Source organism: Alligator mississippiensis, chromosome 9, assembly GCF_030867095.1.
Source record: "Alligator mississippiensis isolate rAllMis1 chromosome 9, rAllMis1, whole genome shotgun sequence".
Classification (NCBI taxonomy): Eukaryota; Metazoa; Chordata; order Crocodylia; family Alligatoridae; genus Alligator; species Alligator mississippiensis.
The window spans coordinates 73,834,484-73,853,296 of NC_081832.1; the positions used below are offsets into that span (position 1 = coordinate 73,834,484).

Below are 18,813 nucleotides of genomic sequence, written 5' to 3' on the forward strand. Positions count from 1 at the left end.
TACTTTAACTGAAACTTGGGGGTAGGATGTTTAAATCAGACAAAACCAGAATCCCTGCTCATCAGCAAGCAGTGCACTTCAGGGTCCTTAATGCATAAAGCTCCTTGGGATCAGGGTTGAATGTTTTAAAATGAAGCATCTTGGATTCAGCTGAAAATTAAGTTAAACAACAAAAAAGATCCAAAATCTAAAAATTAGGGGGTGGGGGAGGGGAGTTGTTTGATTTGGTTGAGATTCTCAGAGCACTTTCCTTCAGAAAAACATATCAGGTGCTAAAAACCCAGAAGGAAATCTCCTCAAGTTCCCAAATAGCATGTGGGTATGTCTAAGTGAAGGATTGAGCCAATCTGGCTTTATTGCTTTCAGTAGCCAACCTGGTTAGATTAATTTTCAGCACACTGAAGAAGTTAAAAGTTTTGTGTCAGCTGGAATAAAAAGAAGTTTAAAAATGCACCAATTTACACGGGGTTATTATATATGGAGTGCAGGAATATTCAAAACAAACAGGTAATCAACCAGTAATGATTTCCGGGAGAACTACTATTCCTGTTAGCTTTCCACCCAACTCGCAGCATAACCATATTGTGATAAAAAGGTAATACTAGAGGTTTCTCTCTAAAGTAACCTTTTGGTTTTCTAACCGCTTTTTGGTTTTTTGTTTGCTGTTCAGGGCATCCCATGTCAAATCTGCAACTTGGATCAAGGTTTGGAGAGTTCAGGGGCACCTGCATAGTGTTTCCCAAATGAAGTAACTACACTGTAATGACAGCTACAGCCTTCTGCTCAACAAGAGGATTGTGACTTAAGATTTTAGCTTGAAGGATTTTTTTAGTCTTACTTTATCCAGCGTGAAACTGCGCAAATACCATTCTGTATGTTGTGTTAAGATATATGGGCTGAGAAAAGTTTCTTAGGTGGCTGCGTCTCCAAAACATACTGAATGAGTAAGCAGCCCGAGAGACTAACAAATAGCTTTCTTTTTCCTCTTACTGATAGCAAACAACATTTCTATACTGTGAAGGAGTGTGTTTATAATTTTGGCAGTATCTGAACTGATAATGTTTCTTTTATATTGCATTACTTTATTATATGTTTGGTCTACCCCACAGTTATGCCAACAGACAGGTACACAGCTATAGAGCACAATCAGAACAATTATAAAATGTCATGGAAAAAAGGTATCACATTGTCAAGTCCTGCTTTAGGTCAAGTACACGGTAAAACTGAAAAGTGGCTACACCTAAACACTGTAACAGGATATCCTGAGTTACTGTGCTGTCGGCTGCAGGCTGCCAGATCTCTGCAGAGCAGTCTGCAAATTTCTCCAGAACACTACCTTGCCAAACCTAAAAAGTTATTTTTCACAATATACGATAATTTCCCTTGCTCACAACTGAAAGCAGCGGCAGCGCTGTGGATTTTTTCCAACTGACCCAGCAGTTTCTTTTCAGCTAGCAGTTTGGGGATAAGGTGTTTTACACCCCTGTAACTCCTTAAACATAAAGGCTAAGTGCAAACATTCAGGGGCGTTAGGGGGAGGTTAAATCGATTTAAAATGGCTGCCCGATATCAGGTAAATCAGGATGGGGAGGGCCAGCTGTGGGGTTGGGGGTCCAAAAGGATGGAATATATATTTCGTAAATATAAATACTGCTCCCCCTACCCCTACTGGGTCACACATATCCCCCTACCCCACCAGCAGGTCGCGTTTATCCCCCATCCACTGGTGGACCCCTAATCCCCTCCATCCTGCTGGATCCCTGACCCCCCAGCTAGCTCCCCCCATCCTGACTTACCTGATATCGGGCAGCCATTTGAAACCCAATTTAGCCTCCCAAATGCCTGTACTCCGCCAAAGACACCAAAAGGTGCATCTTTAGAGAAGGTAACTTGAAACATTTCCATGTGTATATCTACCATAAAAAGCAAGTGCAATTCTCCAAGAAGAAAGACTTTCAAATCTCGCATGAAAACCATAATATTTAGCTTGTGAATTCAAACATAACTTTAAAATTTAGTCTATCCAACTGAAGTAAAGAAAGTAAGATGAACAAACATCTTTCCAAACCAGAATGAAAGATTAAATGAAACTGTTTTTCAACAAAGACACTGAAACTAACCAGTTGTTTAAAAAATGAGTCAAATTTGAAGATGAGAAGCTTGAAACATCACTGCCCAAACTAGATATCTTTCCATTACAAAAATCACAAAAGGCCACTGTACCTGAGAAGTACAGATATGTTAATGTATTTACTGAAATATGACTGCCACTTTAGGAGAAGCCAGAATCAGTAGCTGCAGCAGATGCAAAAATACTTTTGTATAGTTACAAAAGATGTATCTTACAGGAATAATTATAGCATCACTTTTTACAAAAATTATTACTGGATATAATGTGAACTGCATATAATAGGCTGCACTTGCCTTTTATTTACCAGAATTATTACTTTGTAAAATGTGAAGTTTTACTTACAAATTACAGTTCCACATCTACAATGTATCAGGACTTAGATCATCTGGGGTTAAAATAAACCTCACAAGCCTGACTTGCTAAAAGGCAAATCTAACAATCCCGGAAGACTGTGTGACATTGAAGACATGGTGTTCTTTTCTTTTCCAAGTCAGTATGTATGTACAAGGCTTAAACTAGAGAGGAGTGTTAGAAATTCCCATTCCTCTTTCCAAACGAATAATAAATGTAAGCTTGCTTTACCTAAGTAATAACAACCTGAATGCCAAAGAGCTAGTGGATATATTCCATAACTGACAGTACAATATTTTCAAGACTAGACCAAGAGAACCATGCCATATATCAGAGACTCATAGGGACAGAGAGTTTCCCAAGTATTTTGAGAACAAGTCCAACAGAATTTAAAATTCACATGGAAGAAAACTTAATGCAGGACTACTTCAGGACAAGGACCCAAGTATAACAGGCATCTATTTATCTCCTCTGACAGTTCAATTTATGTTCAGAGGAGCCTTATACACTTTGCAGCTCTGTGGCATAGACTCATCATATACGACTCATCTGCCTTTAAACTCAAATTCATCTTTTACTTCCTGCAGAAGGTAGAGAACATACTCCTGGTAGCGCATTTCACAGCAAGGTAAACTGACTCCTCATGTAACTGTGAGACTGATCAGGACCGAGAGCCTTAAAAAAAATGAGAGTTTTGGTATAATTGGATGTTTGAGTCTGAGCAGAATTGACCCATATGTATCAGACTTCCAGATAAAGGTAAACTATTAAACCAATGACTAACCTGAGGGCTGATCTTTTACCACACCATTCTTGCTTCTTTCTTCCCAATCCATTACTTCTTTGTATATTAATTCTTAAGAAAAATGGTAAAGAGGGAAAGTTACAAAAAAGCAGTTTCAGCCATCCCAGAAATAAGGCACAACTGATACCTAACTAGTGCTCAATTGTGCCTTATTTATTATGGCTTTTGTGCCCATCATTTAGAATCATAGAAATCATAGACAAATTAGGGTGGGAAGTGACCCCAGGAGGTCATCTTGTCCAACTTTATCATCCCTACCGAGGCTTTGTTTAGCTGGGTCTTAAAAACCTGCCAAGATGGAGATTCTACAACTCTCAGGGTCACCTGTTTCACTGCTTCACCACCCTCCTAGTGAGATAATTCTTCCTAATATCTAACCTAAACCTCCCTTGCTGCAGCTCGAGCCCACTGCTCCTTGTTCTGTCATCTGCCACCACTGAAAACAGTCCAGCTCCATCCTCTTTGGACCACCCTGCTGGGAGCTGAAGTCTGCTATTCAATCCCACTCGGTCTTCTCTTCTCTAAACTAAACAAGTCCAGTTCCCTCAGCCTCTCCTCACAAGTCATGTGTCCCAGCCCCCAAACCATTTTCACTGCCCTCCGCTGGACTCTCTCCAATTTGTGCATATCTTTTCTGTAGTGGGGGGGCCAAAACTGAACAGAAAACTCCAGATGTGGCCTCACCAGTGCTGAATAGAGGGGGAGAATCACTGCCTTTGATCTGCTGGCACCAATCCTACCAATGCAGCCCAGGATGCCATTAGCCTTCTTCACAAGAGCACATTGTTGGTTCATATTCAGCTTATTGTCCACTGTCACCCCCAGATCCTTTTCTGCACAGCTGATGCTTAGCTAGTCAGTCCCCAGCCTCTACTGGTGCATGGGACTGAATTTACAGGACCTCATTTAGTAGGTAGGACAGTTAAGAATAAGTAAGGTACAACTGATACCAGCATCACATTTTTTTTTTGACTTTTTGTTCAAATTAATTCATTTCTATTAATAGAAGTTGCTTTAGATTTTTTTTTTTTTTTTTTTTTTTTTTTTTTTTTTTTTACACACAAGTATTAAAAAAAATCTAGAATTAATTTAACAGAACTAGATTTATTATTTCTTGGGAATTAATTTTTGTATTGCTATAGCCAGCCTAATTCATTGATGGGTTCCCATCAGCTGACCAGTGGAGCAGTTCTGTTACTTTAGTGCTAAAGGTTGACAAATTATTACCAAAGCTAGAATGTGATCACGTTTGACTGTTACCTTTCCATTCTTCAATGGCATGTTCTCTTTCTTCTAATTGTGCATCATAGATCTGAGGAGGAGGCTACAAAGAAAATAAAGTCTGAAATAGAACTGTGACACTGGAAGTTAGCAGTGTCATTAACTGCTGTGTCCAAAAAAAATCCAAGGGAAATGTTATTTTTAATTCTTCATCTCAGGCAGTCTCCCTCATCAATATTTCTAACATACCTGCTTTGCATAAGTGCTTTGTAATTACATGTGTTCATAATTTTAAAGCTTAAGACAGGTTACTGGAATGATCTGCCAAAATGTTAGGATTGTCTATTAAAACCTAAGGCCTAGGGGACTCAGAAGAAGCTTCAATGGGCTTAACCAAAAGCAGGTAACTTATACAATCCTGCCTAAGTTACATTGCCAGCTATTAGGGGTGTGTGAAGCAGGCCATATTTCATTCGGATTCAGCCCAAATCGGAGGCAGCAATTCAATTCGTTGATTTAGATCATGATCCCAGATTCGACTCGGTCGAATCCAAATCTGAAGATTTGATGCCGATTTGGAGAATCAGCAATTCGGCCATAGACACAGCTTTAAATGTTTTCTCTACATACCTTGGAGTACCAGGCGTGGCTTGTGAACGCTGAGATGCTGGGACAGATGGAGCATCCCACAGGGGGAGGGGAAATGTCCCCCCACGTGCTCGGCAGTGAACCTGGAAGTGGACCGGACTTACTTCCAGGTCCACTGGGGAGTGCACTGGGGGGCCCCTCCGGCTCAGCTACCACCAGTGGTGGCAGTTTTCAGTGGTGGCAGTCATGGGGGGGGACCCTGGGTACCCCCCCAAACTCAGGAGGCACCAGTCAACGAGCCAGGTGGGCCAGATTGGGGGGGGGGGGGGGGGGGGGGGGGGGGGGGGGGCTGCGTGCTCCCTGGTAGACCCAGAAGTGCTTCTCGTCCATTTCCAGGTCTGCTGCCAAGTGCATTGGGAAGCCCCCCGCACTCCTGTGGGACACTCCATTGGCCCCAGCATCGCAGCATTCATGAGCTGCCTGGTACCTTGAGGTACGTAGAAAAAACATTTAAAGCTGTGTCTATGTCTGAATCAATTCGGAGGGCTCCAATTCAATTCAGACAGATTAAACGGTCTCCTGATTCAATTCAGATTTGGAGATTTGGTCACCAAATAAGGCCGAATCTCCACCAAATCAAATCAGGGACTGAAGCTTCGCACAGCCCTACCAGCTATATCTCTGCAGTTAAATTAACAACAGTGGATGTATTCAAACCAACAGCAGTGCCACTTCTTAGCTATTTACCAGTGGTGGTGCAATTAGCGCTGCCATTTCTCTTACAATTACACGTGTAATCTTTGCTAGCTTGGAAAATGGAAAATCCAGAGCCTGTTACTGACCTAACTCAAGACACAAATTATAGCCTCAATCGCTGAAGTGATATTTTAAGTGAAGTCTAAACGTGTATACTTACTGCTTCTGCTTCAGCTGGGTCATACCAAACTGTGATATATGGATGACGTAAGGCTTCATCTACAGAAATTCGTTTGTCAGGGTCTACCACCAGCATTTTGGATAATAAATCTCTAGCTTGACTTGCTGGAAAAGAAGAGGGAGAAAGCAAATAAAAGCTTCAGAGGCTAAAATGCTAAGGTATAAGAATCAGTCTCACGATGCATCCAGATTAAACAGGTGTCTTGTAACTTGTGTGATTAGCACACATCAGAATGAAGTAGCTGGTAAAACGATGCATTCTGCTGTTCAAACAAAAGCATTAAGTCTGTTAAGAGAAACCCCGAGAGGAAAACATTTCCTATCTTGTCACTTATTTCTTATGATTAAAAGCATTATGTTTTATATTTAATAAAAATTTCCAAGTCATTCAAACCACATGCCCAACCTCTAATCTGGGAAAGGACTTGTATATGACGTTCTACTGCGGCACTGGGCCACAGCTGATATGATACTAAAATAAGTTTCAACTCATTTTGAAGAAGGTATCATTCATGTTGAATTAGATGCCCTTTTGCAAACTGGGGTCTTACATCTAAAGAGACTGTTCACTGAAGTGAAGTTGACCATGGACAGTTGTAGCATACATGTCAATATGGTTTTATGTCATTAAACCAAGTTTTGAGTTCCTAACTATTCCAGATGTTTAACAACATGGACTTTGAAAACATATGCACAAATTTCAAGTCACCAAGTTGCTGATGCAAGATAAAAGTGCATTAACAGTAATTTAGATCTAGTTTAATCAACCTACACATATCAGTATCAACCAGAGGTTTTCATTGTAAAATGTCTTTTACAAACAGGTGTTTTTTCTGTGAACATTTAAACGATCAACAGTATCTCAGCCTACAATTTTGAGAATAAACTGGAATTTGGGGAACAGAAAAGAATGTATGCATTTAATAAGATATATTTTAATAGTGGCAGTAAGACAGTGTCATGTCCTGCACTTGTAGCACAAAGATGCTACTTTTCATTTCCTGCCTCATAATACAATACAAAGGTGACAGTATCAAAACACTGCATTATCACATTTATATTGCATAGCTAAATGGTATATACTTTAAGTGAACCAATTTAGAAAGACAAAAACAACTTACTTTTTAGTTTGTCACGGTCAGATTCTGATGGAAATATCCAATCTGGGAAGAGCTCTTCAAATTTGATACCTGGATATTTCGGCCTGTTTTCTACATAATTTCTTACAGTAGGCTGTAGTTTCTTCATGAATTCTGCTGACGGTGTTCCTAGCTGTTCAATAACTTTATTCCACTGATCAATATCTGCAGGGTATCTTTAGGAAAATTCTCTGAAATATTTCAAATCTGTACCACATAATAGACCACAAAAACAGGCAGCAACGTATTTGTCTATATTAAATGAACGTAATGAAAAATTGAAATGTAAGAGCCAAACGTGGATTAGCGTTTTTGTTCTCTCGGCACCAGCATTCTGAGCTGTCGTGCGAAGAGCCAATCTGATACCTAAAATCAGACTTCTGACCCTAGTATTAGGAAGGACTAGAATTGCTGCATAACGTGTGAAGTATTACTCTCTACTGCTCTGTAATTGCCGTTAGCCAATTTTAAAAGGGGTATTAGACAAACTCCTGTTGGATCCTGCATAAGTCTTTAACTAGAAGTAGGACTTTGTTGAATGGAAACTAGTATGAGAGAAAAAGGACTGGGATTTAATCTTCTGGACATACACTACAGAATACCCCACATGGATGCTTAATAACAGGTAGGAATATGCAACTAAATTACAGGAGGTAAGAATTTTATGCCACTTGTTTTCTGCTTAAATGCTTCTCAATGAATTCTCATCAGAAAATAGGGTGCCTGTAGCACAAGAGCTGGGATGCTGCTCTGATGCATTGTAATTACAGCACGTCACAGCACACCTGGTTAGTCAAGTCCACTGGAGCGTGGTAATAACCACACTTCAGCCAACCTCTATATCTCGTGTATCACCATGCTTCAGCCAACCTCTGTATTTCATGTATCACCAAAATGAGGTATGGGGGCACTTGAACTAAAGCTCATTCTACGAGTTTTAGTTCAAGTGCCTCCACCACCATTTGGAAGCGCAGGGATGCTGATACACAAGACACTCCAGGCACTTTAGTTAGAGCAGCTCTTGGAGTCACCCTAATTAAAGCACCCCTGCCCATCCCAGGAGCTTGTGTAAAAACGCCCACAGTTTCCCTATGAAAACATAAGGAAGACCCAACTCAAACATGTCATAGTAGTTTCCAAAATGGTCGATCTGAATTTTCTATAGAACATCAGGTTTAAAGTGTGTATTTTTTTAATACAGCTATTAAAATAATAGCAAAGAACATGGACTATATTCTTTTATTGTAATTATTAAGAGTTCAAACGTTAGGTCACTAGAATTATGCTTAATAATTACAAATCGGACATAATGTCTGATGCAGTTTCACAACTGTCCCCCCACACTATCTAAGGCAAGGGCTGTCAACTGCAGGTACACGTACCCCTGGGGGTACTTGGGACAGCCCCAGGGGGTACACTCGGTGGTGCAGGGACGCAGCACGCAGTGGTGGTGCAGTGGTAAATGGCAGCAGTGGCCGCGTGTGAGCTCCCCACCCCCTGCCATTCATCACTCTGCATCGTCACTGCTTCCCTGTGCTGCCGGCTTCACATCTGGCTGGCCATCAGCACCCCACCTCCATCCTGCCCCCGATCTGGAACGGGGTATCCGCCAGAAGGCATACACTCCTTAAAAAAAGATTGAAAACCCCTGATCTAAGGGTTAGTCTGTACTGAACAATACCTGTGCTAGCGGAGGTACCTTAACCAATTTTCCCTGCTTCACAGCTTAAATGACACCTGTGAATATCCTCCGTCAATGCCAATGTCTGACTTTAAAAGCACTTTGTTTAAGCATGTTCATTTCTATTGGCTGCTGTATAACCAGGATGCCTAGGGAGTAGGCAGGAAAACTAGTATGATACTGGATTAAGCTAGGAATTCCCATGATCCCTCTACATATTTAAATTGCAGAAAAAGAAAAAGATGAAAAGAATTTAAGCATCTGGTCTTCTCTGCACAAGCAAGGCATGTATAGATTAGGTAATGTGGATCCATCAAGAGTCTTATTACACACTATGTAATAAGGTTTAGAAACTTCTGAAAAGAAGCATCATAACTAGATTATTCTTCTATTATTTCTACCAACAAAAGTAACAGCAGCAGTTCTTGAAACTTCAGTCCATCCTAAGAAAAGAGACATGTAGCTAAAGCTGTTTGGACAGCAAGTACATTCTGTATCACAGTACTCAAAGTATGTAAAATATAATAAGGGAAAAGAAATGCTCTTTGTCAGAATACCTATTCATTTTCTAGACTGGAAGAATTTATGATTTCATTGCAGCACTACACCTTTCTAAATCACCAACTTTGCAAGCATTCACTTTTATTTTGGATTTTTTGGTTGCTTGCTTTCTGTCATATCAATGTCTGGAGAATACAGCTCAATAAACAAGTGGCAGGACTTTGCATATATATTTAATCTAGAATTGTTAATAGAAGTGCTTAAACATTTAGTCTGCAAAAGCTGTAAGAATTTTATAATCTGTGACATTCATGAACATGTATTCAAAATTTCCACACTAATACAAAGATCATTCTAGTAGATTAAACTTTATATTTCTTTGTTCAAATGCATCCAAATAAAAAAAAAATGACATCAAAACACAGCAAACAAATTTGGAAATTTAGACTCATGCTACAGAAACGGACAAAAAAAACAAACTGCTGAATACACAGAAGGCATTTTTCTTTCCTACTTAGAAAACTCAATTCAAGAAGAGTCTGCACCACTCTAGATTAAAAAAAGTTATTTCTCCTTATGACCATTGCCAGTTTGGAAAAAACAGCTGAACAAAACTTCACACCCAGGCCCTGCTCTCAGCAACTTCACTCCCCTATCTTTAGTCAAACATTAGAGGGAAAATGTAGTGACCCACCCTAATTTAATAAAGAGCAGTAGAAGATCAGAGTATCTGAATGAGATTTCTCTAGAAGTACCCTGCCAATGCTTAAAGTATGAAAATATTCTATGGTATAAGGTTGGGGCCTCTAAAAACGTGGGTTTAATAAAGCTATGCCTTATAACATCTGAAACCCAGACTGGGAGGGAGCCCGAAATTAATAAAACGTGTGTTGGATACTGCCTAGCAGATTGTGTCTCACTGCAGTTTTCAGAAGCATTAACAAAGAAACCCCAACTTACAGAAGTACACCCGAGCCCCCGTTATATTTGCACCGAGTTATGATGACTTCCTGTAAGACACGTAGGCTTCTGATCCTCATCCCCTCCTCTATTTCTCACCACTCTGCTTTCTACATCTGAGGTAGGCTGCTTCCCAAAGCCCTTTGCTAAGTGAGCAGCGACATAATGGACATCACTGCAGCGAGTCTTCCTACTCTCAGTTCTGGGGTGGCACGACAGGAACCATTAGCAGCTGGGAAAAGCAAGTAATGGGAAAACCTTGCTTAGCCCCTACAACCCTGGGAAAGAGCACACTGAGTCTGGCCAGCAAGTCGCTGTGGGGGGGCTAAAAGCATGCTTAGCACCAGCAGGACCTTTAGAAAATACTGCTGAGCCTCTCAGGAATTTCCTGCTCAGGGCAGGGGGTTGGACTTGATGATCTAATAGGTCCCATCCGACCCTAAAATCTATTAAATCTATTAATTTCTACCTGAACAGGTGTGAAACTATGTTCTAAGGCTTGAAACTATGCAGAAATGGTTGGACTCTGAGGAGGAGAGTCAAAGGCCCATTTGTGCCATTAGGGTGACTCCCTCTGCCAATGTCCAAGTCCCTGCTGTAAGGTAAAGAGGTTCTCAACGGAGTAGTTGTAAGAGTTTAACAAAGACAAAATTCACCTGCTGTTCCTTCTACCCCATTCTCAGAAACTAAAAAAAACATTTTACATAGAACAAATGAACAAACAAAAGAAAAAAAATCTGCCTGAAGCAGACACTAGACACTGGAAATTCTAGTGGAAATGGCTAGCATTAGACAACTAACAACAGAGCCCAATCATGGAAATCTTAAGACCTGGAGACACACTGGGCATTTATAATATACATACATACATAGCTGGAGACACACTGGGCATTATACATACATTTACATGCTTTGACACTATCTCCAGCGTGTCAGAGCAAACTCGATTAATTAAGTCTACTCTGCATGCGAGCTGACGCGCGCTCCACTGCATCACATGCAGTTGTATGAGCAGCAAAACGCACATCAGCGCGCAGAAAATGGCAGTGGTACATTTTTGGACTAAAACACCTTCCATGTGTTTTAGTTTAAAAGCGCGCCGCTGGCATTTTCTGCATGCTGGCATGCGTTTTGCCACTTAAAAAAACTGCACGAGACGCGCCTGGTGCTGCAGCACAAGCATGTGTACAAATGCCCACATATAGTGGTTTTATACATCAGTGTAAATCACCCCCATATCTGAAGAACGTGCACAAACAGTTATCTGGAGATACATGCTCACCACTGGTGCTAATACAGGATCTCATTGTTAGGTGGGGAGGAAACAGGTAATAGTCATTTGCTAGACAGAAACAGGTTATCACAGAATAGCTGAGCACACAACACTTACACCAGTGTAACTTAAGCCAGTGCAGCTTCACCTAATTTTTCACAGGGTAATTTTATACTGGACTCAAGTTACACCAACATAGGCTGCGCATTGTGTGTCTGCTCCTTAGGCCACAGCTGCCATCTCCCACTATAACACAGCTAGATAGCATACAGCGTTTCAAATCTAGATTGGTGGAGCTTTAGTCCCTTAGGTAAAAATGATTTACCTAATACTTATTTAACAAGTATGAAAAAAAAATCCCTTGATTTATTAATGAATAAATCAAGACAGCAATCAGCACAGCCACTGAAGCATGCAAGTGAAAAGACACAGAACATACATGAAGAATTGTGTTAGGTTGGTCTGAAGGCTTTGGAAGATAAAACAATAAATATACAAAGGAAGAAGAAGTGAAAAACAAAGAACTAATTTCATATTAATATTTTGTGATGTTAAATTAACATGGTCAACTGCTGAAGATTAGTGTCATGAAATTTAGCATTCAGATTAAAATTCTGGTATTGCCTACAGATGTAATAGAGGATGTACTTTTATAAAATCTAACCTATAAAAATAAAAAACCCCACAAAGGACAAATTATTTAATGATTTCAAATCTATAGTCCACAAGCTTTCATTTTTTACTATTACATTGTGAGAACAATTAAAATGGAGAGAATGTAGTCTCCTGTTCAATTTTTATAATATAAACTTGGAAATAAGTACACTTTTTAAGCTTTATTTTTTTTAAATGTTTTGAAATAGATAAGTTACTTTACTAAAATATATGCACAATGTATCTATGTGAAATAAGCTTCATCCACTTAACCAGAATATTTTGGTATTTTTAATGAATTATACAAAGAAATATGCTAGTCAACCCAATCCTCTAGAATTCCAATTTCATGCAAAAATTGTAAATTTTGAAGCAAAAAAGCCAAATTTTAAAGAACATTTTTTTAAAGAAAAAAAAAAGACTCAGAAACATTTCCATAAAATTTTTAAATGAAAGGCCTTTTCTTTTAAAATATATATATTACCTCCTGCAGTGACTGTAAGCAAAAACACTGTAGCACTGCAACATGCTGGTACACAAGAACCAGGAAAAAACTTAACTACAAACTGAAACAGTTGAGAATAAACTTATTTTCATTATGCAAACAGAAAAATGCAAAAAAGCAAAACAGGAAAAATTGTTAACAATATTTTTTAAGCTTTCAGCTCTAATAATTTAACTATTAGGAGCCCTGCAAAGGGAATTTGCTTTTTAACCTATCAATATCCTTTACAGCTACAAAATATGAAGTTCTTATATTGATAAGCAAGTGATCAAGCAGTAAGGATTAAGTTAAAAGGCGGTCAAGTAAATAGGAGAAAAAAATGGAAGTTCAGTGATTCGGTTAATGACACTAATTTCAAACATTACAGTAGATGCATTCAAAAACATGTAAGAAAATATTTTGTTTTCTAGTTTTACGCACTTGTATATATAAACAGATGGTAATAATTGTGTGTCTTTGGTGGATGTGTAATGGGGTTCAAATATGACTAGGGAAGGATACGATCAGTGCCTTGGAATATCACACAACCTTTCACCAATTCTCCCATGATGCACCCAACTGACCAGATATCAACTGAAAGTAAAAATGAAATGATCAAATTATGAAGTGTCATGAACAAAAGTGGAAAACTTAACGAAAAAAATTCTAGCATCTACAATAAAACACAAGAACGTGGACAACCAAACTGCTAACAAGACATGACTGCAATCGACAGTATGAACACCAGCCCTGCTTTTTCTCAACGTTCTAATTAGTACTTTTAAAGTACTTCAAAATACTTATTGGATTTTACAATCCGTAAAACCACTGTGAAGAAGGATACAATCTCTTCCTGGGAACAGGACCTTATGGAGGACCATTTCTGCCATAATGCACCCAACAGACCAGATATCCACTATCATGTTAGGTGCAGCAAGGACAAAAGATTAAAGATTTTTTTTTTTAAAAAGCCACAGATAGATTTTTTAATTTGTAAAATTTACACTGCACATTTAGTCTTTTAGATTAGTGTATTACTCTACACTTTCCTGTCCCATTTAGGACAGACTCCACTATAGGTATATTAAATATTTTTGAGCCACATCAACACTTACTACACTACCAAGGCATTATGCGCGATGCAGAACCCTTCAATACTGCCGACTCAAGAATTTCTATGGATCTCTTGTGTTACATTCCCAAAGACGTACATCTTCAAGATTTGCCCTCCCCTAACCCCAGCCTGTAGCCATAGAATGTTAAATCTACTCTAAAGCTGGAAAAGTAAAAAGATGCATTGGGCTGAAGGTCCCGAGCAGGATGCTGGGTCTTACTGCCTGACAGTCAGTTGTGAAGGGGAAATGCAATTAAAGGATATTTTCCTTGACAACTGCTTTGTTGTTTGATGTTTAAGATATCTCAGATGCATTTATTAAAATTAATAATAGTATTAATAATCAAATACCCAGAAAAAGACCTAGGATGGTATAAAATGTTGCCTAGGCTAGAGAAATTTAAAAGACTTTATGAAAAATGATACTACAAAGAGAAGAGGATACATACAGAAGAGAAAACACTTTATAAAAGTAAGTTCACATTGTGGGTTAATCATTTCACATATTGGTTCTGTTAATTTTTTTAAATGTTTAAGTATGATTGTTTTGTAAACAATGCATTTTCTACAGGTGGAATAATGGTAATAGGAATGAAGGAGACAGGACCATGAATGAGCATAAGTAAGAATACAAAGAGAAGCAATAAAAAAGGAGACAAAATGGCGAGGCACAGTCACAAAGAACAAGACAATTGCTATTCTTCCAGTGACTAACTCTGTATATTTCATTATTTCCATGACAGTTACATTACAGATCAAAGATTAATTATAGTCTAAAGAAATTAGTCTGAGAAAGCTTCACTCTAGGTAAAGCATTTAATATTTCAGTCTTGTAACTTACCATTCTCTTTATATCCCATGCCAAGGATAACCTCCGGTGCTCTGTAATACCGTGTTACTACATATGGTGTCATCATAAAATTAGTACATGCTGTTCTTGCCAATCCAAAATCAAGGATTTTCAGGGTACAGTCAGATTTGACTACTATATTGCTGGGTTTCAAATCCTAAACGAAAGTTATTTTGGTTAGCTGTAATGTCCAATAAACTAAAAGATAGTATGCATCTTTCCCTTAAATCTATACGAGTCATCATCACAGCATTTCACATTAACAGTTTATATTAAAATATATACTTGGCCATGCCTGCAACCTTTTATAGCTAAATTATTTACAGATTACAGCCAACAGATACTTTAAACACAATATTACTGCGGTTACAAAGTCTTTATGACACACAAAACAAAATATGAATAAAAACCAAGTCTGGCAAATTTGTTTGCTGTCAGAAATCAGAGAATTAGACCTTTTATTTGTTTCAGTGAACAAGTTTACCGCTAACAACCGTTTGCACACCAGTACTGATCATACTAGATAGATAGCTTCTTGCGAAAGAAAGTAACCTCAAATAGTTATTGTAAGACCGACCATATTGGACATCAACCTTTATAACAAAGGAAATATATTATCCCGAATAATCAGATGTTTTGAAACAAGACAGCCTCTCCCTTGCAAGGAACAATAACTAAAGGGTCATCATCACCAGTACCTTGTCACAGTTCACTGAGTCTAACAGACCTTTGGAAAATAAGAGTACCCTGCAGCTGTAAGAAAGCTTGGAAGCAGCTCGAATGCTTGGAAGCAGTACTATTACTGTAGTCTACCTTACTATCACATTTTCATCCCAGACCTTTTCAGCAAGTTAAGGAGGTGACCGTTTTAGAGTTGATAAGCTTTCCTGTGTTTTAAGCACTTGAAGGATGAGAAAAACCATGTCATATTAGGACACGGAAGAGGTTCCAGACACCCTGATCATATGGAAGAAATTAAAATGCAAGAGTGGGAAAACTGGAACTCAAAGGGAGCAGTACTAGTTATGTAAACTGGGCACAGCAAACAGGACAACCAGGGAAACAGAAGCACAGAGAGCCTGTGAAGGGTTGCAATATCATAGGGACCGTTTATGGATTTTACTTTAAATATAAATATTACTGTGGTGTACAATTAAAAGAATTTTTAAAACAAGCTATTCCTTATTCTGTCATTACAGAGTTTACCTTTCATACTTTTAAGCTCAGTTTCTCTCTCTCATATTAATACAATCTTTAGTCTTTTTCTTAGTCTGGTGTCAGTCATTTCATTTAACAGTTTTAAAATTATTTTATTATCTGCAGATCTAATTTGCTTTTTTGAAGGATTTGTTTGTAACATGACTGTTTATCCTTGAACTAATATATATAGAAACAGAACACCAACTCGCAAGATAATAGTGAACACATTTCAGATAAATACTACCTTTAAGACAGATGTTATTAATATCAGTGTCGTAACACTACCTACTCTGTGGATGATACCAGCTGAATGGAGGTGCTTGATACCACACAGCATCTGGTACAGAAGGTAGGACATTCTTTCATGGTCCAATTCCATATGAATAACTTGACACAAGTTAGCATCCATCAGCTCCATAACCAAATACCTATAATGTAGGGAATCAAAAAAAAATTTTCACGTCAAGGATTTTATACCTAGCATCAGAATAGGTTTAAATAAGAGATCATGCAAGTCACTGATGTAATGAGTGTCAGAATGCTGATAAAGGTAAAAATATCGAATGGTTTACATTATTTAAAGTTTGAAAATAATTTAAAATTATTTTTGGTAATTTGTTTAAGAAAAAATAGAGGAAGAAAAGTACAACTCTGATATAACCATCAATTGTGCCAAACACAACGCATAAAGAAACTGCTAGTTTACGTTGCTTGTCTTGATGGAACCTAAAAGCAAACTAAATTTACACAGAAATTGCACACAAGGAGAGAATACAGTGAAGTGTATCAATGTGAGATTTCTTTTTACTGTATCCTAACTTAACAAAACTATGGAAACGATGTTATAGAATAAAATGTAATAATTCATTTTCAGGTTAAAGTGCTATTCTTTTTTATCATCAAGACTAAGATTGCACCCCCATGAATACTTAAATTAATAGGACCTACTGCCACATAAAAGATCTAAGTTAAGAAATATATTCAGGTTGTATTTGATGCTGCAGTTATTGTGGGCTTCATCTCAGAAAAGGATGTCAGGTTATCCATATTGAGTTACTGGCTAAGAGACAAGGGGTAATTATGGGAACTGTAGACAATCTGGGCACGGCCCCACAAGTGAGAATGTGCGTTTCCCCGGGGACAAACAGCAGTGGCACAATGTGCGGCAGGCTGCTTGTCCCTGAGAAACACTGGTGCATGTGTGTTCTGGTGCATGTCACGTTACCCTGGGTGGGGTAGGGGAGGCTGGAGCTAGCACCTGGGTTGGCCCCAGCAGTCTTACCTGGGGGGCCTCCAGGGGCTGCAGCCATAGCAATCCAACAGCATACAGCCTACTTGGAAGTCGGAGCATGGCTCTGGCTGGCCAGTTTCTGATTCCGGGCGGTGCATGCTGATGCCACATGCTCCACCCAGCTTTTTTAAGGTGCAGGGTTTTCTGACACTGGGATCTCCCAGTGTCAGAACCACGCCAACCCCCACCCATAGGGAACACCTGCACGTGCGGTGTGCGCTCATCTAAATGCGCCCTTTTAGTGCAGTCTTATTATGAGCCAAATTATGACCCCAATACCATGAACTTTCTAGGGGTGCAAAGGGTTAAAATGCAAACTATGACTAATTCATGCCACACTTCATCGTATTTTAATCCCTTGATACTTACACATCTTGAAATTCTTCTAGTGACTTCTGTGGTGTAAATACATTTAATAAACTAATTATCTACAAAGACAGACAAAAAGTGGAAAAAATTAATTTATTAATATTTACATAGATTAAATGCTTAAAAGGTAAGAAGCAAGCCACAACATCACTTGAATATGAAGTCAAATGCATTCATTTTTTATTTCAGAAACTGCTTACACTGTCAATTACTTGTCACTCAGAAGCTAGTTTCACTGCTGAAGTTCGGTTATTAATGTGCTTGACTTTTCAGTTCACATATATTAGCACAACACAGCAGCAGTGCTGAAGAGCAACATTGAACTTGTACATTTAAAATAAGGCACTAGAAGGCATAGATGCATTTCTTTCTCCACAGGCAAACCAAAAATCTTTTTTTTCTGAGAAAAGCAACCTCCTTGTGTGTGTCACTCAAAAGTCTGTGTGAATTATATGCATTTTTTTTTAATCTTTAGAACAAAGGCTTCTAAACAGCACACAGATTGGGCAGATACATCTGTCTACTGCTAGGTTTCTGGAAGCTTTCCTTAACATTATTGTAATCCTTTAATTACTACTACAAGAAAAATTACTCAAGTCAATTTTAAAATTCTCATCAACCCTAGAAGGCTTTGAATCTAAGTCTTAACCAGCAAGTGTTTCTAGGTCATTTTAACTTCTACATGTGATGTATGTTTCATAACGTTCACAAAACTTAGCAGTTGTGTAGTAACTTTTCACAAGTCACTATATTTGCCTCTAAGCAAGCTACAATTCTTATCAGTTTGCTCTTGGCTCCAGTTCTCTTTTTTAAACAAACTGAAATAGGGAAGGCAATAAAATAGACATTTTGACATGGTTACATATGATCTTAGCCAAAAGGGAGAGTACTAACCTGACTGAACCTGAACCAGTGCAAAACAATGTGACTTACTGAGATAAAACATAGTGGAATAAGTCCAATTTTATGCTGGTCCAGTGACTATACTGATGGATTATGCTAGTTTAAACTATACGGTTGCAAAATATTCCTTCCACCTTGGCCCCTCCAACTCAGTACATGAAAAAAAGCCATGTGTACAAACTTAAACATATATTGTGCTTAAATATTACAGCCTACTGTTTCATTCTGAGAAATGTCAAAGTTCTCATTTATAAAGGACTACGCTACCTATACCAATTCAACGATTCTGACGCAACCACCTTTGTCCATTATTTGGATTACTTTGACTCACCCTTACTTATTTCTAGTAAGAGCATTATATG

At 38.5% G+C, this 18,813-nt stretch overlaps 1 protein-coding gene across 4 annotated transcripts in view; it reads right to left on the reverse strand.

The window, feature by feature from the left end:
• Positions 1–18,813, reverse strand: part of MAPK9 (mitogen-activated protein kinase 9) — a 41,340-nt gene that overhangs the window by 9,899 nt on the left and 12,628 nt on the right. For all 4 annotated transcript variants that reach the window (XM_019478490.2, XM_019478491.2, XM_019478492.2 and 1 more), the window contains 8 exons: positions 17,549–17,607; positions 16,178–16,316; positions 14,680–14,845; positions 13,247–13,318; positions 7,154–7,336; positions 6,013–6,137; positions 4,548–4,611; positions 3,267–3,338 (listed from right to left, as the gene is read on the reverse strand). In XM_019478490.2, the coding sequence (XP_019334035.1) occupies positions 3,267–3,338; positions 4,548–4,611; positions 6,013–6,137; positions 7,154–7,336; positions 13,247–13,318; positions 14,680–14,845; positions 16,178–16,316; positions 17,549–17,607 (880 nt within the window). The remainder of the gene's footprint in view (positions 1–3,266; positions 3,339–4,547; positions 4,612–6,012; positions 6,138–7,153; positions 7,337–13,246; positions 13,319–14,679; positions 14,846–16,177; positions 16,317–17,548; positions 17,608–18,813) is intronic.